The sequence below is a fragment of the Oxyura jamaicensis genome, chromosome 20 (assembly GCF_011077185.1).
Source record: "Oxyura jamaicensis isolate SHBP4307 breed ruddy duck chromosome 20, BPBGC_Ojam_1.0, whole genome shotgun sequence".
NCBI lineage: Eukaryota > Metazoa > Chordata > Aves > Anseriformes > Anatidae > Oxyura > Oxyura jamaicensis.
In genome coordinates, this window is record NC_048912.1 from 14416296 (window position 1) to 14442298 (window position 26003).

General features: G+C 45.8%; 1 protein-coding gene across 4 annotated transcripts in view; it reads left to right on the top strand.

Moving 5' to 3' along the window:
• The first annotated feature begins 833 nt into the window (after positions 1 to 833).
• ZBTB46 (zinc finger and BTB domain containing 46) overlaps positions 834 to 26003 on the top strand; it is a 51371-nt gene continuing 26201 nt past the window's right edge. For 3 of the 4 annotated variants that reach the window (XR_004755471.1, XM_035343560.1, XM_035343562.1), the window contains exons 1-4: positions 834 to 880; positions 5749 to 5873; positions 7654 to 7789; positions 15314 to 16283. Coding sequence is in view for 3 of the 4 variants with exons in the window: in XM_035343560.1 (XP_035199451.1) it covers positions 7736 to 7789; positions 15314 to 16283 (1024 nt within the window). In the remaining variant the exon portion in view is untranslated. Of the gene's footprint in view, positions 881 to 5748; positions 5874 to 7653; positions 7790 to 14231; positions 14344 to 15313; positions 16284 to 26003 lie in introns of those variants that run through there. The other variant, XM_035343561.1, reaches the window with a different exon arrangement.

Sequence of the window (26003 nt, forward strand, 5' to 3'; positions counted from 1 at the left end):
GGGGGGGGGGGGGGGGGGGAGTGACCCTCTGCTGATTTAATTTATTCTTATTAATTATTATTATTTTAAACAAAACCTTGGAAAAACCAGCGCCGCTCCTCGGGGCGGATGGAGGTGGGCTTTGTCGGGCTGTGACAAGTGCACGAGTGGCCGGGGACCCTCGGTGCCATCCGGGGAGGGTGGGGGGGGCACCCACCGAGCCCCCTCCCCAGCCCCGAGCGGCGGCGGCGGTGGGCTCGGGGCTGCGGGGTCTCCTTCGTGCCCCCCAAACCCAACCCCCCCCACCCCGGGGTGGCCGTGTCGCCTCCCCGAGCCCTCGGCAAAGTGCCCGAGAACTCAACCCCCGGTGACAGGCGGTGGAGGACGGAGCCGCTCTCGGGACGGAGGCGCCGGGAGGATTTCGGGCGCTGAGCGGCGCTGAGCACCCCGCGCGACCCCCCGGGTATTTATTTATTTATTTACTTTTTGCACCTGACCGGGCAAGGAGAAACAAAGGCGACTTGGCCGCTTCCTCCCCGGGTTCCTCGCGCTCTCTCTTTCTGCCATCCCAGCGATCCGCTGGGCTCCTCAGCGGCGGCGTTCGGGGCTCTCCGCTCCTTGGGCAGCGCGCTTGGCTCACGGCGCCGCTGCGGGCACCTGTGCCCAACTTCTCGCCCGCGCTTTGGCCGCGGCGCCGCTCCCCGCGCTCGGGCGCCGTCACCCAGACGCGGGGTCCCGGTTCTCGAACTCGGTAAAGTATTTTATTGCCTCGGCAGCTGAGCTGCTCTGCTTTCTGGACGAGGAGAGGGAGGATTTTTCCCTTTTCTTTCCCTTTTTTATTTATTTATTTTTTTTCCTCGGGGATCCAAAGGAAAAGCTCAGGTTACCCCAGAGGAAAAAGGTAATTCCGAGGAAGGAGCTTGCGGTGCCTTGGGTGGCTTCTTCCCCTTCTCTCCTTGCTCACCTTTTATTTTTTATCACACTTTTTCATGGGAAATGGGATTTGCCTTCGCTGCTCTGCGTTCTGCCGGTCTCGCTGCTCGTCAAGTTTTGTGTTTTGAAATCCTCGGTGATGGGGGGGGGGGGGGGAAAAAAGGGTGGAGTGTATTCCTAGTCACTGTGTTTTCAGCGTGCGGCGAGGAATTGTCGCTTTAAGGTGGCTTTTTGGGGGGGAAACGGGCACGGTGCTCCTGTGGGATTTGTGGGGATGGGGATGGGATGGGGATGGGGATGGGGATGGCTGCAACCGAAACAGGAAAAAAAAAAAAACCAGCAGCTTTGGGTTTGGTACGGCTTGTCCAGGAGGGGGAAACTTGCAGCTGTAATCGAGGCGGTTTTAGGTACCGGAGGAACGGGATAGTGTAAGAATTGTAACCATTCCCACGTCGAGCAGTTCCCCGTACCCTTTAATTGCCGCTTCATTCGCAAGCGCGCGCGGCCGAGCCTTCGGAAACCTGACCTGGACGCGGGGTTCTGGGAGGCTGAGGAAAATGGGCCACTTTCTCCCCGTGGTCTTTGTTTTCTGGGACAGCTGTACAACAGCGGGTACGTTCTTCGCGAGAGGGTTTTTTTCTTTTTTTTTTTTTTTCCTTGATAACTGGAAGTGCTCCGAGGAAAACCAGTTTAGCAACACCCCCCTCCCGGTCCTCTGCTGGGAGGAAAAATGAAGGATCTGTTATTTGCTGCTGATACGCCTCCTTGTCCCCTGGTGCCGCGTCGCGTTGCTGGGCATATTCCTCGCTCAAATCCTTTCGCCTTCCCTATCCACTTGCGTGGACTCGTTTGTTTGTTTGTTTTTTTTTTTTTAGGTTGGTGTTTTTGAAGTCTCTCGGCGAAGTTTCCTGTCCTTCCAGCAGCGCGGCAGCAGGCTGACACCCAACCCAAACTGTTCCTGCTTTCAGGGCAGAATCATTTCACAAACAGCTCAGCCTTCCCCGGGACTTTTTTCCCCTGGATGTTCCTGCCGGCTCTGCTGGCTGCTCTAGAGCTCTGTCGCTCTCTCTGGGCTCCCCTAAAATTGGTAAAAAAGCATTCCCGTTTTTTTTTTCTTGCTCCTGCAGTTGCCGTGGGGGTCCCATACGTGCTTTATTAATTCCCGGAGCCGGCAGCTTGTGGCCGTTCCTGCCTGGGGGCATTGCCCTCGGGAATTCTGACGCTTGGCACGAAAGGATGAATACCGCCTTTCTGTTTTGCTCTTGCCTTCCTACCACCCCGGATATTTTTAAGCGTGTGGCTTACCTGTGTTCTGTGCCTGTGATATTTGAAACTCGAGGCACTGGGGAGCCGAGAGAGGCGTCCCGGGGGGAGCTGGGGGCGCGCTGGGCGAGAGCGAAGAGGGCGACGCTCTGCCTCTGGGGCCGAGGGGCTTCCACCAGCTTTTTCCTGGTGTTAGGCCAAGCACCGCGGCGCTGTCAGAGCTCCCTGTTCAAATTTCACCTTGCTGCCTCAAAACTTGCATTTCTTCCTTCCCCTTTGTTTCTCCAGGCGATACGTTTGTGCTGCAGCCCCCTTCCCCTAGAAGACCGCTGGGGTCCGCCTGCTTTTCTCGCCTCCCACCAGACCCTTGGTGGGCGAGGAATACGAGCACGCTTTTCTCCTTGCAGGGCTTCTTAGGCTCGAGATCCAAGAGGCCAGCATCTCGCCCTCCCTGACAGCCTGATACCTTTCCGTGCCCCGCCACCTCGGTGTGCCTGGATGCACAGCAGTGCCCGGTTTGCGGGACGGCTGCTCGGGATTCGGTTCCCCTCCTGCTTCCGTCGCTGGGGCCACGCTGCTCCCCGTCAGATTCCCCTGCAGGGGTGCCAGCGTTTTGTCACCTCTTCGAAGCGGTCACCTCCGTACGGGCCAGCATATGATGAGAAGTCAGAGCTGTGCTGAGCGTGCTCGCTCTTAGTAATCGCGAGCTGGCCCGCGGTCCTCCCCGAATTTCCCACGAGATTTCTGGGGGGGGTTTTCTGTCCCTACGAAGATGGCCGCGTGCAGTTATTTCCTGAACGGTTTCTTTACGCTTCTTTCACGCCCGTGTATTTACGAAGCATCGGTTTTTGTTTCGACTGGTGCCGAGATGCTGGGTTTGGACGCCTTCTGAGCGCTCTGCAGGCGGGCTGAGCTCCTTGGCACTGATTCTGCCCAGCTGCAGACGTGCTCCACGTCGCCGCGTTCCCTTGCACGCGGGTACGGCTGCGCCCACGCGTTATTTCGAGCGATGCGGCCGCAGGGGGTGCGGTGGCTTTGCGGGTACCTAGCGGGTACCAGACCCGACCTTTTCGCCCTGCTTTTTGGGATGTGGCTGGCTTTCCTTCCAGCTGTGATCCTTCCTGCCCCGTTACTTTGGGTACGCGTGCGGACAAGAAGGAAAACCTTCCGCAAGTGCTGGAAGTTGCCTCGTGCTGGCCCTATGGGAGACCCCAACCCCGTTTTTCCGTAAGGAGGCACCGAGGCCTCAGAAATATTCTACAAACGCAGCTACCAGCTTGTGTATGGATTAAAATAAACTTAGTAACAAGAATGTCGGAGCGTGTGCCAAGAACTTAGCTGCTTAAGAACCCTACTTAGAGAAGTGAGTAGGGTTTTACATATTAAGGAATATGTTTATACCTGTGAGCACTTAAATTCCTGGTTGCGTTTCATAGTTTTTTTTTCCTCTCTCTTCGTGTATTGAACCAACTGCTGATTCCATCCGAGCTACTTTCCTCTCTGGTATTTTTCAACGCGGGCTGAAGATTTCTGCAGAAAGCGTGCTGATATTCCAGGCCATTAGCTGGCTCTTTGATGAAAGGATCACCAAAACCCGCACCTTTCGCACTAATACACCACCGGAGGAAATACCTTCCTGCCTAGCGCTCAAATCGCGCCCTGCAGCAGAGGGATCGATGCTCTGTGTTAGCCATTAGGCGCTTAAAATACCCAAACCCCACGCCGACTGGTTTAAGTCCTGATAAGCGAGGACGTCGGGATGCAGCACGCCGTGGCGCTGGGGAACGAGGTGGTGGCTAAATGGAAAATGAGCCGACTGACTTCCTTCGTGCTACCTGGGTGTCCTCCCTGGCTTCCGTCTGCTGCCAGGTTTGATCGACTACGATAGGGAAGGGGAAAAAAAATAACAAGAATTATACTAAAAAGTACAAAGGGGATGCTCACCCAAGGAAGTACAGAAACAAATTCAGATTGCTTACAGAGCCCCTTGACCATCACCTTCGGTTTAGCACTGCTTGGTTTTACTCTTGGGTCATTCCTGACGCCTTAGGTCCCTTTTTTTTCTGCCTTTAGGTCTTCTTCTCGGCTCCTCCCGCCGTGGTACTTCTCTTTCAAAATTACGTCTCGATTCTTCCTCCTTTGACTCCCTCTGCGCTTACGCACCGGGCTTGGGAACTTCACCAAAGATCCCCTAGCGAAAAAGCCGATGAGAGCGTTACCCTGGGGGAAGTGCTCTTCAGGGCAATTCCCAGCGTGGTGTGCCTGCTGTTCTTTAACTTGCTTTTCCGAAGGTGCTTTTTAAGTTGGTTTTTGGCTATCACATAAGCAAGTGCGAGGTCTTTCGCTTAGGTTATTTTTGTGGCTCCTTTCTCTGAAGTGGCAGCTCAGATCTCCTGGGTGTTAGCATCGCTCGGACAGGTAAGCTTCGTGCTAGCCACAGGCAGCCGGCGTTTTTCAGGGTGCCTTTAATCCCTGCTGCTTGCCTAGCAGATAGATGTATAGCTACAATCTTTATCTTTTTTTTATATATCACCAGATTCAAACCTCATATCCCGAAAGAAGAAGCTTGGCTTTTAAACTTTAGAGGGCTTTTCCGTGCTCTTACTTCGCTCGGCGGCGCTGGGTCTGTTCCTGCCCTGCTGTGCCAGGCTGGGGACGGGGAGAGCGGGGCTCAGACCCCAGGCAGCGAAACCAGCGGCTGTGCTGGAGGGACGGGCACGTGGACGGGGCTGGAAGTTACGGGGAAATGAGTCAGTGAAAAGCAGAGGGAGCGCGGGGTGGACGTACTGGCGCACGGGAGCGTTCAGGACTAGCGGTGCGCGTGGGGAAGGTGCCTACTGCTCCGTCACTGCCGCAGCATGGCACATAGAAGTCCTGCCTTCTCCTGGGTACTTGCATATTTTTGTACGTCTTGGTGAGTTTTCTTTAGAACTCATAAATATTCGCAAAGAGGAACAAGCGGCACGCACGCAGGTACAGCGTACGGCAGCTCCTTAACGTGAGCGCGGCACTGGCTTTGCAGGCGGTGGTCCAGCAGAGTTGGACGGGGACAGAGCCAAAATTTGTTAGTTCCTTACCATGCGGACACTTAGTTTTTCTGTAACCTTGGGCAAACACTTCGTTTTTTTTTGTGCTGGTGGTGGGTATCTTTGTAACTGCGAGGTTAGGTTAACCCCATGTAAAGTGTGCGGATTGCAGGTGTCATGTAAACATTAATGAGGTCTTTGTGATGCTAATTAGAACGTACAGCCCTGTTATAATATATCTGCAAGCAATTTTAACAAGCACTGGTTTGTGCAGGGACTTCCTCAAAGCACTGTGGTTTGGGTGTATAGTTTTTCGCTGTCCTAAATTTTCACGCTAAACTCTTCCTTTAACTTACTACGAGGTGTAAATCACTTTCCATGTGCTCAGTTACAGCAATATTTCAGCCTATGTACTGCTAGGGATGGGAAAGAGTATTGGAAACGTTCAGTTATTTTAACTGTTGCTTCTCGTTAAGTGACAACGAGGTTTTTGTATTAGTGCAGATTTTCATTTTTCCCCTCCTGTTCTTTCCGTTCCCAAACACAGGACATCTGAAGAAACTCTTGGAGCTTGTTGCCAGAGCCCGTGTTCCTCTGATCGTTAAATCATGCTCTGTTCAGCTGTGAAACATCGCGGCATGTGTTTTTGCTAACAGAAAACGTCCAATATTGGTAAGTTCTGAGCATCTGAAGATACTTCTGTAATGTGGTCATGGGAAGAGAGAGAGGAGCTGGAGATTACAGGGTCGTTAAGGCTTCCAGTTGGTAAATAAAATTGGACTTAACGTTGATTACAAAGGCTTGCTTAGAAATGTTACCCCACTGCAAAAGCTGAAGAAACGCCTACGGGCTATTCTCCTGCTCCTACCTTGCAGTAAGGGTGCCTCCATTAATGACAATCCCTTGGCTTTTGTCCGTTTGATGAGACATGGAAAAAAGGCGCAGAACTAGAAGCAGGACAAATTGAAGAGCAGTACAAAACAGGGTAGGTCTCAACTTTCCTAGTCTCACCAGGCTGTTCCGGCTTATTCTGCGACTCTGGGACAAGGGTGTAAATGAGAGTCTTAACAGTAACAGTTCCAAGACTATATGGAAGTACATATTAATTTTACACTTTTCTAACCAAATAATTTCCCATGTATTTGTGTTGGTCATGCCCCTCCGACCCCCCCTTCCTTTTATTTTTATAAACTGTCTAAATAACAGGACTGAAAAGAGCTAGCCAACACAATCGCTATAGAGAAGCAATCAGAATTAGAGAAAAGCAAGACTTGGCAGTCTGAAATAGAAATTGAGAACAAAGTCGATGTTATTTGCTTGAATTGGGTTGTATTTGTTTTCAAGACTTTCACAGTTAAGCTAGTTGCCGTAAAACCGCTAGGATTTTCGCTTTTACTTCATTTGTTTATTCGATAGGCTGTTTCACCATTTATAATGATATTAGTTTATATTGGAAAAGCTTCCTCGTTTGTATCTTTTGATGTTTTCTTTCACAATCTGTTATTACAGAGGGTCAGTCGTGAAGTCAACGCTATTGATTTATAACATATTTTCACGAAAAGAGCTCGGCTGTATCTACTGACGATACGTCTAAAATACAGAGATGGAAAATACTTTGCCGTAATAGCTAACAGTATATAAACACTATAAAGCTTGGAATAAACGAGAGTCGAAAGTTTTAGCTGAAGTTAAATGCTGCAGGTGTAGTGAGTGTATTCTGCAGACGATCCAGGCTTTTTTATATAAGGAAAAAAAGGTGTATAAGAACATGCTCACCAGACAAAGCCTTTGTGTAGATGAATTTTTCCCTGTTTCTCTGCCTTGTAATCACAAATGTTAATGTTTTATTTCAGAAGTCTATCTCCGAACGTGCCTCAGTACACCTACACTCGTGTATTTCACACAGGAATAAATCTTGGGATTGTGTAGTCTCTTAACCTAGACTGGCGTTGGCCAGTAGAAACTGGCAATTTAATGTCTCAAGAGGAAATTCTCTTGAATATTCCATTGCAAATATAATTTTTCTGAAGAAATTGTACGGGTAGTTTTTTAGCCTCGGTGTTATATAGGTCAGATAAGGTGAATTAGTGTCCTTCAGGCCACAAATGTCTCTTTAAAAAGTCATTAAAGCGAGAATGTTTTGAAAAGCTACCAAACAGGAAACCCTGTTGTTTCAAGGATCTGTTTGAAGTTTTTGTATCCAAAATTAGACTTTTTTTTTCCGTACTTTGAAGGAGTAACTCTTGATGATGCTCTTACAAAAAGGTAATCTGGCTTTAATTATCACTAATGTATTGATATGCTTTGAGTCAACATCTTTTCATTCATTAGGTCATAAATAAGTGTCTTATATCTGTGAGTTTGGAGGGAAAGGACTTAAATATATTGTTCTGCTGTTCAGTAATCTTGTTGTTTAATGTTCATAAGTTCTGTTTTTGTCTTTTTATCATAGTTCTGCCTTTCTCCTACGAGAGTTCCTACCAGAGCTATCAGGTCAAGAAAAGTGCACTGCCTGTGCTGCCCTAGGACTGTTGATGTCCTCAGCTGTTGTAGGAGAAGCACCAGACCTGGAACCCAGTTTGTTACTGGTAAGTAACTTTTTTCTTCCTTTTTTTTTTTTGAGATTGAAGTTTGTATGTTTTCTCTAACAAGATCGCTACAAATCTTTTCACTAAGTAGTAATCTAAGAATACTCCAGCAAAAACTGCATTTCTGGTGGTTTTGTTTGTTTCTCTCCGCTAATTCCAATTTCTAATTGCTCTCCCTCCAAACTGTGGAGGCTAACAGTTTTCCACTAGATTTCACTTTTAGACCTGGTTTTCGTGTGAACTTGTGCGCTGTCAGTTAGTGATGATTAATATCTGAATTTTTCTAAGATGCCTTCAGAAGAAGCCCCGTCATCTCGCTACATTTTTGTAGCCTGCATCTTCAGCAGGCTGTACCTGGCCCAGTAGCTTCAGGTGGATGGCTTGGCAGCTCAAAGCCAAGTCACTGCCTGAAAGTTGTGGAGTAGCTTGTGAAATATTGAATGATATCTCTGTTATTTTATGTTCTGCGTACGGGCATTAGGTTTTGCTTGTGGTCCTGGTTTAGGTTGCAGAAGCAAAGCTTTAGCAGGAGGGTGAAAGACTTGGAAGCATGCAGACTTTGCAGTGTCCTTCTTCTTCTTGCTGAGATTGGCCTTCCTTTAGTTCCTAACTGCGCTTTGATCTACGTATTTTCACGGTGCAAGCAGCTACAACCTGATGATGTTGTGTTAGACTTACTGCATTTCCTGACTAAGCCCCAACAGGAAAGATTGGGGTGAAATCCCCTTACCTGCACTGACAACGAACGGTGAAGTGAGCGAGCTCTGCCAGCGTTACGGCTCCTGGAGGTGTAATGCTTCCCTGCTGCTGCTTTCTGGATAGTAACTACTGCAGGGATGCTGAGTGGTAACGCTGTTGTGCTGTTGTCGATGGTGGCATGGCATTGGCTTGAAATCAGAGACGTTTTAGTGAACCCCCTTCAGGCAGATGTTAATTAAATATTGGTAGGAAGGTGGTTTATTTTATTTTTTTTTGGTCCTGCGGTCAATGAGAATTGAGGGTCCATCTCAAATCTGTTAATAAAAATGCAGCTAGGTGTGTGGGGTGTGTTTTTGTTTTTTGTTTTTAAGTTCACTGAAAACCGTGTGCCTCAAATTCTTGCATTTGCTGTAATTCTGCAGTATTTCTCAAACTGAACGACGGGACTTATTTTCTTCATGTGATTCCTAACCCATAAGGATGAACATTCACTGCTTGGCTATAATTAAATGTTGTTAACCCCATTCATAAGGGAAAAGTGATACGCTGTTTTCATGAAGCCACGAGTTGTGAGTAACCTCTTTGGGTCAGCGGCCTGGTTTGGTCTGTGTACAAACATCTCCCTATTTCTCTTTGAATTCAGAGTTGTGGCTCAAAGGACCAACTTAAACAATGAAAGACTGGCTTCTTGAATTGAAATAGAGCAGAAGAATTTGTTTTGTGGCAACTGTTCATAAGCATTGAATAAAACACAAATGCAGTTTTGGGGTATCCAGTATAAAGAAGTTTACACTCCTCTAGAATTGTGTGCCCTTCTTCCACAAATCCACTGGTGAGAAATCAGTTTAGTTGTGGAGATACGTGTTTGAAAAGACTTGTGAGTGGCATCTTTGCAGGGAGTTGACATCCATTAATATCCTGATTCTTCTGCTTTCTCTCTCATTTAGGAGAATAAGCTAAGTATAGGTACTGTCCTTTTCAGTTGCTAAGGTTACGTTGTGGTTTTCTTCTTTTTTCTTTTTTCCCCCTCCAGCACAGGGCACATACAGAGGAGGAATCCTTCCTATTTCTGTTGTCTTTAACTAGGTAAAAGTGAAACTCGTACACGTTCTGTGCCTTGTGGAAGGAGGAGCTCCAAGCCCAATCTCACCTTACAGAGCGCCTTTATAGAGGAATTTAAAAAATGCTGGAATGTCTTGGGAGTGGAGACGTGGAAAGGACATGGGGGAAGCAGAGAAATGGGGTGTGTTTGTGTTTTGTTTGTTTTCTTTTTTTGGTATAAAGAACTGTTGGAGTGAATTTAAGTTCTTCCTTAATCTGTTTTTCCTTTTCTCTGGAGGGAGATGGGGGAGGAAACAACACATTTTTGGTTAAATTCCAGTTGGCCTGTTTTCTCCAGGGAGCACAGCGTGGCTGATGGAGCAGCACACTGCTGGGAGTGCTGGTGCTTGCTCACGGGAGGCCTTAGCATTAAGTGCACCAACTTAAGCTTAGAAAATGACGAAGCTTAGAAAATCAGTGTCGCGTAGCATAATTTTTTGGTTTGCTTATATTTTGCGAGAGAGCAAAAAGTATTTTTTTTCTTGTACAGGACTTCCAATTGATCAGAAAAACTGTAGTCCAGTTTTTGCAGTTTCAGATTTCTTTCTGAGTGAAGGGAATGAAGCACTTTGGAGTTTATTTTTGTCCCCACAATTTCCTGGGGGACACTACGGTGGAGGCTTACATCTGTGTGCTGCATTTGTTGGCTGTGGTTTTTTGTCAGAATTCAAATAATTTACTGAGTTTAGGTGCAACTGATTTGAACCCCTTAATTTTACTGGCGTTGAGATTTTGGCCAGAGGACTTATTATGGGTATGCATGCTGAGAGATTGGCTTTCTAAGTATTACTGGTTCTTTTCACCATAGGCGAAATTCACGTTAGGTGACTATCTTGTTTATTTAGACTGCTATTATGCCATCAGTTGATATTTTCATGTTCAAACAACTGCACTGATAGTGTAAAATAAACAGTTTTCATAAATGATATATTTGTAGAACTAGGTTTGTTCTAGCTGGGGTTAAAGTTTATATAAATTATTAATGCTTACTTTAAGACCAGGTTTTTGACAGCACGGAAAAACAAAAAGCTGCACTGTAGCTTGACACAAGTTTGCCTGATGGTGATGATTAAATCTGCTCATGTTTTGTTCTTTTTTTGCTGTTGTGTGCACATGTTGTTTGTTTAGGGATTTATTTTATTCCATTTTTGAACAGTAATGGAATTAAATTACTGCACAATCTATGAACTGATTTATGGAGAAAAGCTGATATCTTACAGTTTGTGGAAAATCTACATATGAGCTTTTATGGTTCATTGACTTCTTGGAAAACTGTTGTGGCCATGTGCTGTCACCAGAGGCCAAGTCCAAAAGAATTTTAGGAGGTGTTCAGCTTTGAAATCCTTCAGAATATGGAAAAGACCTGAGTGATAATTATTGTTAACAGGAAAAAGGAGATGGGGGGGGGAACAAAACACAACAACACCCGACAACAGGCCACAAAACAGCATGTGAAATTGGAACACAAGAGCACAGGGTTTTGAAGCTTCCTGAATTTTTAACTACTAGCAAATTGCCTTAAATTTAACTTGGATTAGTTCCCTAGAGATCCTTGACATTAAACGGGTGTTCTGGTTTGACATGGGTAGACAGAAAACTAATTAATTCCTCTGAATTTGAGGCATATTTAATTTTCTCCCCCAAAGACCTCTCATTGAAAAGGTACAATGCTGTGACAAATGTCGAATGTGGAACAATGTGTATAAGGTGGCAGACCTTTGGGCGGGGGAAGATCAAGACATCTACAGTAACAATTGCTGGCTTGGTAGATGTTAACTTATTGATTAGCTTGGAGACACGAGTATCCCTTTCTTTGAATGCTGGAAAATGCTGTGACGTGGCTACCTGTCAGGGGAAGGGATGCCGCTCTTTGTGGCGGCTGTCTTTGTTCACCTCCCTCTCTCCTTTTATACTTATCTTTCTTCCAAAGGACATAAAATAAAAGTTGTCTTCCCCTTGGAAGAAAGATAAGTTGTTTTCCCTTTGCATGGAGGAATATATGTTCTCGTTATTTTTACTTTTTAAAATTATATTCATTCTATTTTAGAATGTCAGGTGGTTTTGCTTGCTTGTCCAGAAGGCACCTACCCACCTTCTGCGCCTGTCCCCTGTGCCCTTGGAAGCGTGGGCAGGTAGGGCACGGGGACTGTGCAATGCTGCCGCAGTGACACGCTTCTGTCTGCTCCTGGCGTGCCTGGAGGGTGTCTTCTGTCAAGAGCCTGGTGGGCGGGAGGGAAGCCAGTGAGGAATCTTGCACAGATTTAAAAACCTCTTGATAGGAAATTAAGTCAGAGAGAAGCTATTTCATAAACAGCCTAGCAAGTGCTTCGTCCATAAGAAGCACCGGGTTAGTCGCCGTATGATACTCAAACCGGTCCAGTATGAACCAAAGGTAGAAAGAGATGACAAATACTGTAAGCCAGTTTACTGGCATAGGCAGCTTAAAGAATGAGGTGTATCTAGAGTAGGCTGTTATCAAGTTATCAACACTGAGGGGAACCCAACCATGCACTGAAATAAGCTGAATAAATGTACAAAAGAGTAAATAAATGAAGTCCCAAGGAATCAGTGTAATTTCTAGCTGAAAGACATTTGAGACGAAATCCAGGAAAAGCTGCTGTTGCATAAACCCACAAAAGCAGATGACCACATTGACGAATACTCCTGACGCTAATCTGTATTAAATGGAGGAAGGGAAAATTATCCTTGCAGGAAACAATTCTTTTTTTCAACCAATTCCAGGGAGATGCTGCCTTGGAGCATGGATTTTGATAACTGTAAAGGAAAAGCAGAAGGAAATGCCAGATCTGAAACCTTCCGACCATTTCTTAATTGTATGCTGTGAGATTTCTTGCATCTTCCCCTGAATCATGTGGATATGGCAGCTGTTGAAGACAGAACTGATGATGGACAGCTCACTTTATCCTGTGTGGCAATTCGTATTTCCTGAGGGGACTAAGCTGACTCTTCAGCTCCTAAAAGTAGATGCAGTAGTGGTTTCTGGAATAAGGACAAAACTGAACTGTCGCTCAACCTTAATAGGCGGTTTTCTCAAAATTCAAGATGCTGGGAAGTGGTGGCAGCCACCTTCAGAGCGTTGATTAGGGAGGTTCTGTTCTGGCTGGGTCTAACAGGATCTTTTCAGGCCTTTCCAAAGGCCATTTCAAATATCAGTTATGGTTCTTGCTCCCCAGCTGTTTCTTGCTTGGCTATTTTTATTTATTGAGGTGGAGGTGGCTTCTGTGTGAGACCTTGGCTGAGGTCCCCGGATGGATTTCAGCGTTACATGGCTGGTGTTATTCAGACAGCATAGAGCTATGCTGCTATTGACCTCTTCCCATTCAGATAAAGAGGGTAAGCTTCTTTGTGCCTTTTGTGCTTAATTCTGTAGAAAAGCTGCAGAGAACTGAAATACATAAACACCAGTTCAGCCTGTTTGCGTTGCAGGAAGGAGGATGGCCCTTCCTCTTTGGGGGAAGAGAATGTTTTTCAATGGTTAGGGACCAGCTGCTCTGGCAAATTAGCATTTCTGACACTGCCGAGGAGACAGCTCAGTGCGTGCAGGCCGAGGAAGCCTGTGAAGGGTGTAGCTGTGTAACCATCGGGTGGATCCTCTGGAAAAGAGGTCCCCGGCACCGTATGTTCTGTGGGCCGAGGGGCGGCTCTCCAGCCAACGGTGTCGGCTGAGCTGTAGCTGTTCCTCTTTTGTGGGGGGTATTAATAGCACAGAGTAGGGAAGGGGGCACAGGCGTTATGTATCCGTGCCCCACAGCACTGGGAACCCGCTTGCACGTGTCAGTAAGCTCGGAGTCGCGGCTGTCCTAGGACGGCCCTCTGCTGCGAGGCGACTCGAACAGATGGGCCCGAGCGTGTGCTTGAACTCGATGCATGCTCAGAAGTTGCTTTGAGCTCTCAGCAGCCTCCGTACCGACAGTGCTTATATTTAACCGTGTGCGCTTTAAGCCTGTAAGACCTCAGCATTTTGTTCTCGCAGTGATTTTGTTTTTATCAGTAACCACCAGAATCCCGACTGCAGGCCTCTGATGTGTGTGCCTGCCCATAATTGCACTCCAAATCTGGGCTTGTCAGCACATACCAATTTTACAGTTGTATCTTGAGATGTAGACCCCCACATCAACTTTACAGTTGGAACTCCTTTTATTGGAACAAATTTAAGCTTTTGAAAAGAAGTAGTTATAGTTATCCTTCACACCGTATGGCAGCTTGGCACTCTTCATTAGTTGGACAGTTAAACCACTGTGACATGGGATATAAATCTTGACGACAAGCTCCAAGGAGCTGGTATAAGCGAGGTGAAATGCCAGAAATTAGGCAAAGGAATTTGTGAAGTCGTGGCAGGAAAGGCAAGCATGGCGTTGGTGTGGCGGGGACTTGATGGGGTTGTTGGGCACTGGCAGCCTCCTGCCTTGGCCAGCACGTGGATGCTGTGAGCCAGGGGGCTGAGCTGGCACGCTGGCTGTCAGCCGAGCACTGCCTTGGGAGAAGAAGGACAAGGAGCCCCTGAGAGATGCTGAACAGGGAAATGACCAAACTACACCACAGGAGAGTCTGAAAGCTGTGCCAAACACCTGTGCGCACTAGTCCATGTTGGTCTATTGCTTTTCGTACTTGTGCTTTGCAGGGAGAATAAAATTAAGTCTGAAAATATAGTGCTATTGATTACTGTTAACGTATCCAGATTTAAGACCTCTTTCTTCCCTGGTTTGAAATATTAAAGGAAGATAACTTTGGATGTAACTTACGCAACACAAACGTCTGTCAGGCTGCTAGCACTAAGTAGTCATTTTTTCAGAGCACGCTGTCAAATGTTATGGAAGGCGATCAAAAGTCCTAAGAATTCTTAACAGCTTGATGGATGCCTTGTTATTCTGGGCATAAAAGCATCCTTGCTAAAAGTGACCGTTTAGGTGATTTATTAGAATTCTTTACCCAACGTTTTCGGGTGGCTGTGGGGTAAACTTGGAGATATAAAGGCAAGGAAATCACATCTTTTATTGCAAAGTTAAAAATGTTGTGCCTATAAGTAGTTAAGCTTCAAATAATGTTAATTTCATAGTTCTGATCCGTTGCCAGTTAGTTTGGGTGGGGACTTGAAATTTTGTGATCTGTGGTCTTGGATTTGTCTATTGCTCTTCTGACTTGAAAACAGTATTTATAGCCCCTCAACGGCAATATAGCAAGGGAAATAGCTGGTTTCAATTGGCTTCTGCTGTTTGAGGATTTCAGCTATTCAGTGTGCTACGCATAATGCTTTTTCCCTTGAGGAAATTGTGTTTCAGAGTGCTCTTCAATAGTTTGTATCCATCAGCGTGGTTTCAAGTGTAGTACTTCTGTCAAAACCAAACTTTACTGAACCCAGACAGTAAAAACTGGCAGCTGCTTTACCCGAGTAACTCCAGACAGGTTTTCTTACAAGTCTGCAGCAATTTAAAAAACATTTCTCTGGGATGCTACGAGATGCTGGAGGACTGAGCTTCAAATCTAGTCTCTTTTAATGTAAATTATTTGAATTCAGGTAAAAATATGCTGTATTGTGTCATAAATGTAGAGTCTTTCTAGGCAGTTGTATGTTGTGGGATTCTTTCAAGAGGAACCTGTTATTTAATTTGGTACAATTTGGGGTTGGTCTCATTGAATCTTAGAGAAGCATGTCTGTGAGTTTGTTTTGGGTGTTGTAACACAGTTGTTTCCTTCCCCTTACAGGACTTGTGGAAGAGGAAACACAAAGATTTCCAAATGAATAACCGAAAGGAAGATATGGAGATTGCTTCCCACTACCGTCATCTGCTTCGTGAGCTCAATGAGCAGAGACAGCACGGCATCCTCTGTGATGTTTGCATTATAGTGGAGGGGAAGATATTTAAGGCTCACAAAAACGTTCTGCTCGGGAGTAGTCGCTACTTCAAAACGCTGTACTGCCAGGTACAGAAAACCTCCGACCAGGCCACGGTCACCCACTTAGACATTGTAACTGCACAAGGCTTTAAAGCAATCATTGACTTCATGTACTCGGCACACCTTGCGCTGACCAGCAGGAACGTCATCGAGGTGATGTCAGCTGCCAGCTATCTGCAGATGACGGATATCGTACAAGCCTGTCACAACTTCATAAAAGCAGCTCTTGACATAAGCATAAAGTCCGATGCCTCGGACGACCTCGTCGATTATGAACTCGGAGCCCCTTCCAGCAGCAGCACGGATGCTTTGATTTCGGCGGTGGTGGCTGGCAGGAGTATATCGCCCTGGTTAGCCCGACGAACGAGTCCAGCCAACTCTTCTGGAGACTCAGCTATCGCCAGCTGCCACGAAGGAGGGAGCAGTTATGGAAAAGAGGATCAAGAACCAAAAACAGACAGCCACGAAGACATTTCATCCCAGTCCCTTTGGTCTAGTGACATGGGCTATGGGTCTTTACGTATCAAAGAGGAGCAGGTTTCACCGTCACATTACGGAGGGAGCGAACTCCATTCTGCCAAGGATAGTGCAATACAGAATACTTTCTCGGAACAAGGAGTAGGGGATGGCTGGCAGCCCACTGGGCGCAGAAAGAACAGGAAAAATAAAGAAACTGTGCGTCACATTACGCAGCAAGTGGAGGATGACAGCAGGACAAGTTCCCCAATGCCGTCTTTTTTACCTGCCTCAGGATGGCCGTACAGCAGTCGAGACCCAAGTAAGTCATTCTTCCGCTTCCGTTGCTGACATGGGAAATGCTGAGTTAATTATATCTGTTTATGGTATGATCTTATCAGTCTCTGAGATGTATTAGCTTATGGGAGTGTGAGAAATGCGGAAACCTGCGTTGCCAGCAATTCCCAGGCACCGCACGCTGCGCAGCTCAGCTGGGAGCCCCAGTGTCGCAGCACTGCTGGTCCTCCTGCGAAAGAAGGAGGTAGTTCTGGTTTGGCCTCGAATGTAGATCGGCCTCCGTCACCCCAGAACCCAATTGCAATCATGGGAATTAATGAGATGGAAGGTTAGGACTTATTTTGGCAGGTCTGTAAAGCTCATCACTTCATGTCAGCGTTGAGGAATTTTCCTTGCGTATATACTGATGTTGTAATTAGCCACACAGGTGTGATTTAGTGAGTCTTAATGATACGAGCTTCAGTACTCCCTGATATTCAGGTGTCACTCTGATGTGTGGGGAAGCCACCAAAGCTTGTTGCTGGTAAAAGCAGGATAGGTGTTCGGTAACTTTTAAAGTTTTTTGAGGTATTTCCGAAGCTTTAAAATGTATTTTGATGGGTGATTATTTGTAGCCTGAGTAGCTACTTTTTAAAAAATTACAGCCTGGGAGGAAAATGTTTTCTTGACTTTTTCTGAACCTTCGGTAGTTATTTTTGTCTCCAAATGAAGATGACTGCGCTTTTTGATTTGCTAATCATGTGCAATAAATAGATCCAGGAACGCTGGTGATGTAGGGGGGTTGGCGTGTATTTCTTTTTTTTCCTAAGGACTTGAAGAGAGCGTGGTGTGGTACTCACTCAGGCTGGCTTGAAGAATTCAGTCTGTGATGTGAGTCAGCCTCTTTCATTGCATACCAGAATCCGAGCCAGCCAGGAGAAGGGTGTGTGAGATTCTGTTGTCGGATTCAGATGAAATAAGTGTATAAGCAATACTGAAAGTCTGCAGAGTCTTTATGGGCTGAAAAAGGATGTTTAAGTTGCTTGCAGACTGACGTTTAAATGTGGCTTTCATTGGTATTTAAATGGATGGGTAACTCGACAAATATCTCTAGATGCATTACAGTTTAGTTATCTACTGCAGTCAGCTTGCATGTAATTATTCTAATTGGCTGATGATAAAATCTAAACAACTTCAGTTAGAAGAAAATACGGGAGATAACTTAAGATAATAGTGATTTATGATGAATCTTGGCTTTACAATGCTTGTGCTGTAGAATCGCTTTGAGTGAAGTCTCACCATGGGCTGCTTAGGATGCTATTGGCACACATTTTTCATGGCATCCCATAAAAACAACTCAAACACTTGTGCTGTCTACGAGGTGTGCGGGTTTTGGACAGGTATATGAGGCAAACCACGCGTGTTGTGGTGACTACAGAAGCAGAAATGCAGCACTGATCTGAGCCAACTGCCTATAAATAGAAGGTCTTTATGCTTCTGAAAAGAGTGCCAAATGTAAGAGATACTATTATGGGAGGCTGAATGATGGCTAATCACTTAATTCCTAATTGTTAAGGAATTAAGTAGAGGTGGCCCTTTTCTTTACAACTGTTTGCAGATGAGAAGATGCCTTCTGGTGTCGACTCAGTGCAGCAGATGCAGTCACGTTATTTATTGTGAATCTTGTCTTAAACACAGTTCCCAACAAAAGAGGTGTTCCTAGTGAATGGTGGCAGCTGGGTGAGGTGTTTCTGTATTCCACCAGTCCTAGCAGAGCAAAAAGAACCAAACAGCAGCACTTGTGGTGCTCCGACGCCCCTGCGGTACAGGGGGAGCCTTGTGCGTGGCTCGAGTTGATTTCCCTGACTTTGAGGGGGGAGATTTTTGGGACATGATGTAGGTGGATCTCAGATCCGTGCACGTTCAGTTGTAGTTTGCAGGTGGGCGTTTGGAGCAGCGAGCCTTGTGTGCTTGTGTCCCTAGGTTTTGTGAGATCCCGGTGGGCCCTGCAGGTGGGATCGCTTCTCTTCCAGTGCACAGAGAAGAAGAGAAGCACCCTGCTGCCCCAGACCATTGGTCTCTCTCCACAAGCAGTGGGGTCTTTTGGTCTCGCATTAACGTTTCCCATCTCCAGCAGGTGGAAGCAACCCTCTTGCGAGGTGCTCGCTCTCCAGCTGTGAAGCTGCAGGGTTCTGTTGGGTTATGTAGGGGTGCCCCAGGTGCTTCCCTTTCCTGCTGGAGTTTAGGAGGAGTCCGGGGGTACTGCAAACTTAGCTCCAATACACGAGGAAGAAACGTTGATTCTCTCGTTTGAAAGAGAACACACTGTGTAGTGAGTATTTGGGATGTGGTTGAGTGCTTCGTTCTTTACATTTCAGCTTAAAGTTGTCTTTGAATTGAGCAGTGTCAGGCTTCGTTCTTAAAACAAACTTCATGGTCTGGGCTTTTTGTCCCCTCATCATTAGAAGTGTCCCTAGCCATACGTTCATGGCCGAGTTGAAAAGGTGCCCTTTGAGGAAATGGCTGAATGTTCCTTCATGAATATGCTGAGAGGGAAAAAGTTACCTAAAACTCTGTTCTTCAAAGCTCATTAACTTTTCCGATCTAATCGGTTATTTTAAGACACTGCTTGCTAGGTCTGAAAGCCCTGATTATGGGATAATTTGGGTACCATTGGCAAATATGAATGTATTGGAGAACTAATGCAGACTTTCGGGCAATACAAAGCTGATGTAGGAGAGTCCATCCTCAGACTTGTTAGTGTCCTCCTCCTGAAACTGTTCCGGGGAATTATTTGGCCTTTTTTCCATGCAGTGTTTTGGAAGGCGTATCTCCAAATAACCGTGGCATCACCTTTTTAGTTCAGTGATTCTGGGGGGGGGGGAGGTGTTTATATGGGAACACTTAATCTGTTGTATTTCAAGGAAGCTCTCTGGTCATTGGATTGAAACAACTGACAGCTCGTTTCCACTTTGTGGTGGTGTTCCTTTTGGTGGGAAACTTCTTGATTCAAGAAAGGTGCATTGAGCTGTGCGTATGACACGGTGCGGTGGGGCCTAAAGCAGGCACAAATTTCCTTTTTTAACTAAAAGGACAGCAAAATTCTTCTCAAATCAGTCAAGTCTCTTCCAGTTGCTGGTGGGATGATGCTTAAAGGCTTTGAATTTGATTACACTACAGATTAACATAAAAAGGAGTGTCTGGAGTAATCCTATTAATGGTAATCTAGCATCGTGGAAGGAGCTACTGAAGCAAGATTCCTGATGTCTGTCACGAAGAGCGTATCTTCTTTCTCCAAGACAGAACGATCAAACAAGATTTGCAAAAGACTCCAAACTAAGTCAGGATGCTAGATGGAGAATGTGATTAAGCTTTCAGTTTCTGCGGGGCGGTGTCAGTCAAGCACGCAGCTTGAAGCGGGCCCTCTTTTCACGCTCCTGCCAATTTATTAATTTGGATTCTCTGTTGAGTCACAGAACACATTAGGCCTTTTCTTTCTCATCCTGTTTGGGTTGTTCAGGATGTCGCTCTGTCATTCCTTATGTGAAACGTTCAGATGTATGTCTTCCTCGCCAAGCCGCATTAACTTGGAACAGCGGTTCTCCAAAGTAAACGCGAGGATGGGCTTTTATAAATAATAAGTTTCTTCATAACTGAGCCAAGAAGAATTTCCTCCGCAGACTTGTGAAAATAACAGGTCTGCATTTTATTCTAACCTTTTTTTTTTTTTTTTTCTGGAACTTCGTAGAGGTTTCTAAAGAAACATATTGCTATTTATTAGTTGTAATACCAAAGGTTTTAATGAAACTCTGAAGTAGTCTCGTGTCTTGAGCACCTTCGTTTTCCTGTTCAGTTAACACTTGTGGACGAAGCTCGTACAGGATTGTACGTTTTGAGGGCCTTGCCTGCAGGACGGGATGATATTTTAAAGGCTCTCACCAAAGAGGGTGGCTATCTTCACTAGAAGAGCTGTTACGCTAGCAAAACATTGCTGGTTTTGCTTCTCCCTGTGATGGAGAACCGTGTCACTTGGGGGGTGCCTTTTGAAGAATTTATTGATGGTTTTATTAATGTGTTAGTTCAAGCATAGTAGTTATGATTCAGGAATTTATTTCTAAGGAAATACTCCCACACATCTTCTGAGTGTTTGCACCCGAAAGCTGCAAGCAATCTTTTTTTTTTTTTTTGATGCCAATTGACTGTGAAATGAAGCTAATTATTTTCCAAACAGAACAATCATTTATAAAGACATTATAGTTTAGGATCTTCTGGCTTTACTTCAGTGACATGCAGTGAAATTGTTGTATTCTGCAAGAAGAGCTTCAGGATTTGCATTAGCCCAGAGCAGTAATCCTCACGGGAAGGACAGACAGGACTGCGCTGTGTCCTCCCTTGTAGAGTTCCAAATTACTTCAGTATTTCCCTTCAAAATCCTCCGATTTGCACAGGTTTCCTCCCTCGTGGTGAGGAGGATTTCAGGCGTATTTGTGGATGACGCGATCTGATTGCAGCGCCGCGAGTCGTGCTACTGGCTGTCCGCGCAGATTGGAGACAGCTGGTGTCGTAAGCTTTTTCCCATCCCTTTTTCCTGTCTTGGTTCCTTGGGAGTGAGTTACGGTTGCGGGAGCTGTTGGCGAGCCCAGATGCTGAGCGGTCGGATCGTGTAGGTCAAAAGCGTTTTGGAAGGCTTCAGAGAGAGGAGAAAGAGCCCCGTGCAGGTGGGCTCAGCCGACTTGGTGCAGGTGAGGCCTCAGCACCTGTCTGAACGCGTAGGGGTCTCCTATGGAATTATTTATGCTTGCAAAAAAAAAAAATATCTTTCTCAGCAAGCTACTGGGTAACTGATCTTTTCCGTGCAAATCTTCAAATCCTGATCTTGTCGCATCATCCTCAGAGATAACCCGCAGATTTTTGTCAACATCAGTGGAAGGCGTCTGCTGTAGCGAGGACCAGGAATTCCTTCGATTGCTTTAGGACATCAGGGGATACTCAGACAAGACAGGAAGCTGCTTGCCTGCCAAAAATGTGTAGACATGCTAATGGGGCAGCGATGACAGCCGAAGCAGAACTGGGTAATTATTTTTGCTTTTGCTGTATTCAGAATGACGCTACGCTTCGAGTCCTGGCTACAGGTTTGTTTGCATTGTAAGCATCTGTGTGTTTATCACATTCTTTTCATGATCCAAACGCTTTGAAAAACACACACACGCCACCAGATCACTTTCTCGAGCTGGGCTGTTGGTTGTGGCTCGGTGTGCGGTACGTATGTTTGCCTGCCTCTTCCTGGAGAGAGGAGGGCAGACCTCTGAGAAGAGGACGGTGGTGACTAGAGCATGCAAACTGCTTTGTGATGAGTGCCAAATGTGCGAGACACGCCGCGTGTACGTAGCCGTATAGCCAGCAGATGCAGCCAGTCCAGCGTTTGGGGAATCGTCAGCTGCTCGGTGGTTTCTGTCGATGTAGCTACCGCACAGTAAAATCTGGTTTCAATAGATACCGTTCAGGAAACTTAAGTTGCTGCAAATCCAGTTCTTAACCCCAGTCTCCTCGTTTCCTTGCCTTTTATTTATTTATTTTTGAAACGGTGGAAATTGCATTGTTTTTATTGTGGCATTTGGCAAGCGTTTTAGTCCATGTGGTGGAATAAAGGTCTTAAATATTGAGAAGAAGGGGGAATACTGAACATAGTGTTTGTGTTCGGGATTTGGATGTTTAAGGAGCTCTTAAGATTTTTTTGTTTTGCAAAAACGGAATAGTTGTGGCTTTACGTGTTACTTTATAAATAATCAAATTACTGTCCTCAAGGGCTGGTATTAAAAAGAGGAAGAAAGAAGATGCACAGGCTAGCACTGAATGTTCATGAAGACATGAGGAAAATGTGGCATGAATGAATTCAGAAAGACTGGGGCTTTGCAGGCTGGGACAGAGCTCCTTGGCATGAGGGAGTGTGCGGACACAGAACGGAGATACAGAAGGGGAAGGAGCAGTAGCATTTGTATGAGAAGAAGGAATAAGGAGCAGGAAGAAGGATAAGAGAGGATGGAGAACAAATCCTGAGAAGGAAAAGCTTGCATTTGGTGTAGTAAGGGACAACCCAGCTAACGTCAGTGGTAGCATCTGAGAGAGGCTGAAGAGACGAGGGAGCAAGATCAGACGAGAACATGTCTGTATCGGGAATGTCTGCTGAGCACTGAGGCACAGTGCCTGAATTTATTTCCAACTTCCTACCCTCCTATTCCTACTAGAGATGGATGAACCTTGCTTCGCGGCACTCCTTCCTGTCCAGGCATTTGCTGCTCTTACCTTTTGCAGACAGACATCGGAAAGCAATGCCCTGCTCACAGCCTCGATGTTTCTTGAGAACCTTTAGATCTTACCTAAAACAAGACTTTATTGGTGAGTTGTAGATCTTTTGGGGGGACAAAAGCAAATATATTGTTACAGCAATGAGTGAAAGCTAAGGTGGTTAATGATTTACTTGTCAAATTAATATGATGTTTAAAAATGGGCTTGAGCTTTATTAGGTTCCTGCTGTTAGATCACTGTTTGGTGCTCAGTTTTGGAAAGATCACCTTTCCATTAGGATAGGTGTTTTGAATCCAGATGTTCAGATTATTGTAGAAGCGTTGAGCATTTTTGAGGCTAAGGGGTTACGGATTTCTGCCCTAATGCCACCCCCAGAATTCTTTCTTAGTGCCGAAATCAGCTTAGCCCCTGTTCTGCATTCCACTGGCTAACGGAGCTGCCCAGGTTTCCAGACTGTCTTCGGTGCTGTCCTCCGGCACGTAAAGCTAGTAGTTTGCTTTCTGGAAGCAGCTGCTGGTTGCAGCAAAATGCAAAAACAAAGCAACCAAACCTCCATGTCCGTGTGCTGGGTTCTGCAGAAGGGTCGTGGAGGGTGCTCCGTGAGGAATTCAGGTTCTCCGTATCACCGCAGCAATAGGCTAATGAAATTATTAGGATGCGGTCCTCGCAGAAATAACTATTTCGAATTCCTGTTATTAAAGGGTTAGGTCAGATTATTTTCGAGGCTGGAAACGAAAATCATTGCTTTTAGACCCAGACACTTAGCCATGGCTACACCCTGGCTTTAAAATGGTTCCACCCTAACCCAGCTTTAGCTCAAAGCTCTGTGTCCGTTTCCTTTCCCCGCCCTGCATTCCGTTTTCCCCAGGCTCCAAAGCCGCCCTCCTCCTCCTCCTCCTCTTCCTCCTCCCTATGGTAACAGCCTCAGCTCTGTTAATCTGCTTTAACCCTGGAGATCAGAGGCACTTCCCCTCTCTGCAGTGCCCTTCTCCCTGCGTTTTGTGCCTTGTGCCAGGGCTAACTTAGGCTCAGCTGGACAGATACCTCTTAACCAATATACATATATATATATTTACTCTTGTTTCTTTACTGAAATTGAAAGTAGTAAGAAATAAAGCTTTTAGCACTTGAGCACTTTGTGATCGTCTCAGTTCAGGACTTTCACTTTCGCATTTGAAGTGATGCTGTTGCATTGGCACGCAGTAGGAATTCGGTGTTTGGACGCAGCGTCAGAATGAAATGAAAACTTGCTTCGCTGTGTTGGTCTCGGGTTTTACTTTTTCTTCTTGACATTTCATGGATACCACCATTCATGTTTAATGTGGTACTTGAATGCTGTGCTTCTGCCTCTTTGTGTTGTCAGACAGAGACTGCGCCTCGCTACTTCTCTGTACTGAAGAGCAACAGAAAATAGTATCAGCTGTTGTACGAGGTTCTGGCTCTTGAAAAAAGGAGGTTAAGCTTACAGTATTTTTGAAGTGATAGTCTGCGTGAAGTTAGTGCACAATTCTCTGCATATTTTGGGGAAACAACAGTAGTTTAAGATATTTCTGCGTTGGCCATTCTCTCCTGCTCAGACCACTTTAATCCAATAGTTTCAAAAAGAAGCAACTCACCCAATTTAACCATTTCTGTCATTTTTGGAGGAGGGTGTTCTGTTGTGTCTTGGTGCTTCGGTCAGTTCAGTGGCCAGGCTGACCTCGTGGCCCTACAGACAGTTGAGTCGAGGTCACCCGCAGGCGGTGACAGTGACACCAAGCAGCCGTGTTTGGGGCCAGGAGCTCCTTTTGTTGACACAGCCCACAGGAAAAAAGCCTGCAGAATTTGATTTGGTTATAAGAAAAGTGAGTATTGCAGGAACAAAATTATAAATAAATAAATTTCAGATACCTGGAGGAGCAGAGGGAATTTTCCAGCGGATCTTCGTACACTGCCTGTTGTTTTGAATGAAAACAAAGGTGCAGGTATGCTTCTGCTTTAAGTATACCACCATGTAAATAATCAGTATAAAAACAGGTTGTACCTGGGTAGAAATAAAACGTTTTGTTAGAAAGTCTATTCTAGAAGCATCGAGGAAAGTTGCTGTTGCTATTGATACACGGTGAATCCCTGGTGGTTATAGGCTAAGACCCATAGGTTAAGGTTTGCCTGCAGGGGTCACAGGGCCGGCCTGTCGAGCCCCACAATTTCCCCCCAGGTCTTCCAGAAGCAGCGAACAGCACCTGAAACTTGCTGATTTATACAGGAGGTGCTCCTCAGTGCCCCAAATCCAACGGCACAGGACAGTGTCCCCTGGTTTGTATCACGGTCGAGGACCTGAAGGAGGGCACGAAGCTGGAGGAAGAAGAAGGCGAGGGAGCGCAGCCTGAAGCAGATTGCGTTTTCGGCTCCACGAGGATCTACTTAAGGTGTCTGTTGTTAACCTAAAGGTGGTTTGTAATGATCGTGTGTGTCGTGGCTGAACGTCTGCAGTCCCCTGAATTTGGGGTTTGGAACTTACTTTGAATGTGCAGCGGATTATATCCATGTGCGTGCTATTATGTTAGTAAAAGCGTGGCTAATCAAAACCACTGTAGTTCATGGCTTCGGTTCTCTGTGTAAATATTACAGTATGTGAGAATGCTGGGTTTTGTTTGACAAATACGAAGTTTTGAAACCCTTTTTCGTAGAAACGGGGGGTATCTAAAATGCAAACTTCAGGGATGTTTTTGGCAGCTGGTAAAAAGTCATTTTGTCTATCAACCTGGGTACCCCTTTTTTCTTTACTGACAAGAGAAGACACAAGGAAAGGAAAGCTTTTCCTTCCCGTGAGTTTACTTTAAGCCTTTTGCACGTAAGGACATCCAGCTGGATGTTCCTAAGTTTGTAGAAGAAACATCATACGTGAAGTTTTAGATGAAATCCACCGTCACGGAGACCTGTGTGGGTACTCTGCACAAATATGTAGAAGAACCTCAGAAAACTGCCTTTGATTTCACCCATTCCATCCAAAACAGTTTGGTTCAGGTCAGAATTGGGCAGTGTCCTTGAAAGAAAAGGGTAGTTGAAGTGGCTCCCACTTTCCCGTGGTACTTTATTTCCACCCCCATGCTCTATTCAGTTGTTCCGGTGACGATGTTTGTGCAACCATACAGTGAATCAGATTGGGGAACTGATCTGGGTTTAAAAATAAACATTTTTTTTAAATAACCTGGTTTATTTTTAACACATACTAGTTCCTGTCTCAATTTCACTTCACAACTACGCAAACAGTTGGATACAAGTGAGGGGGTAGCGGGGGGCTGCAGGAATGAGCATTTGGGGCGGCGGCAGTTGATAGCGTTGGCACCTCTTCCCTCACATCCCTCTGCCCTTTCTGCTTGTCATGTTATATACAAAAAAGTTCAGTTTTCCACCATTCTGGAAGTTGTCTGACTAGTGTGTTGGAGACCCTAAACAGCTACCCTGTTTAAGAGAAGTG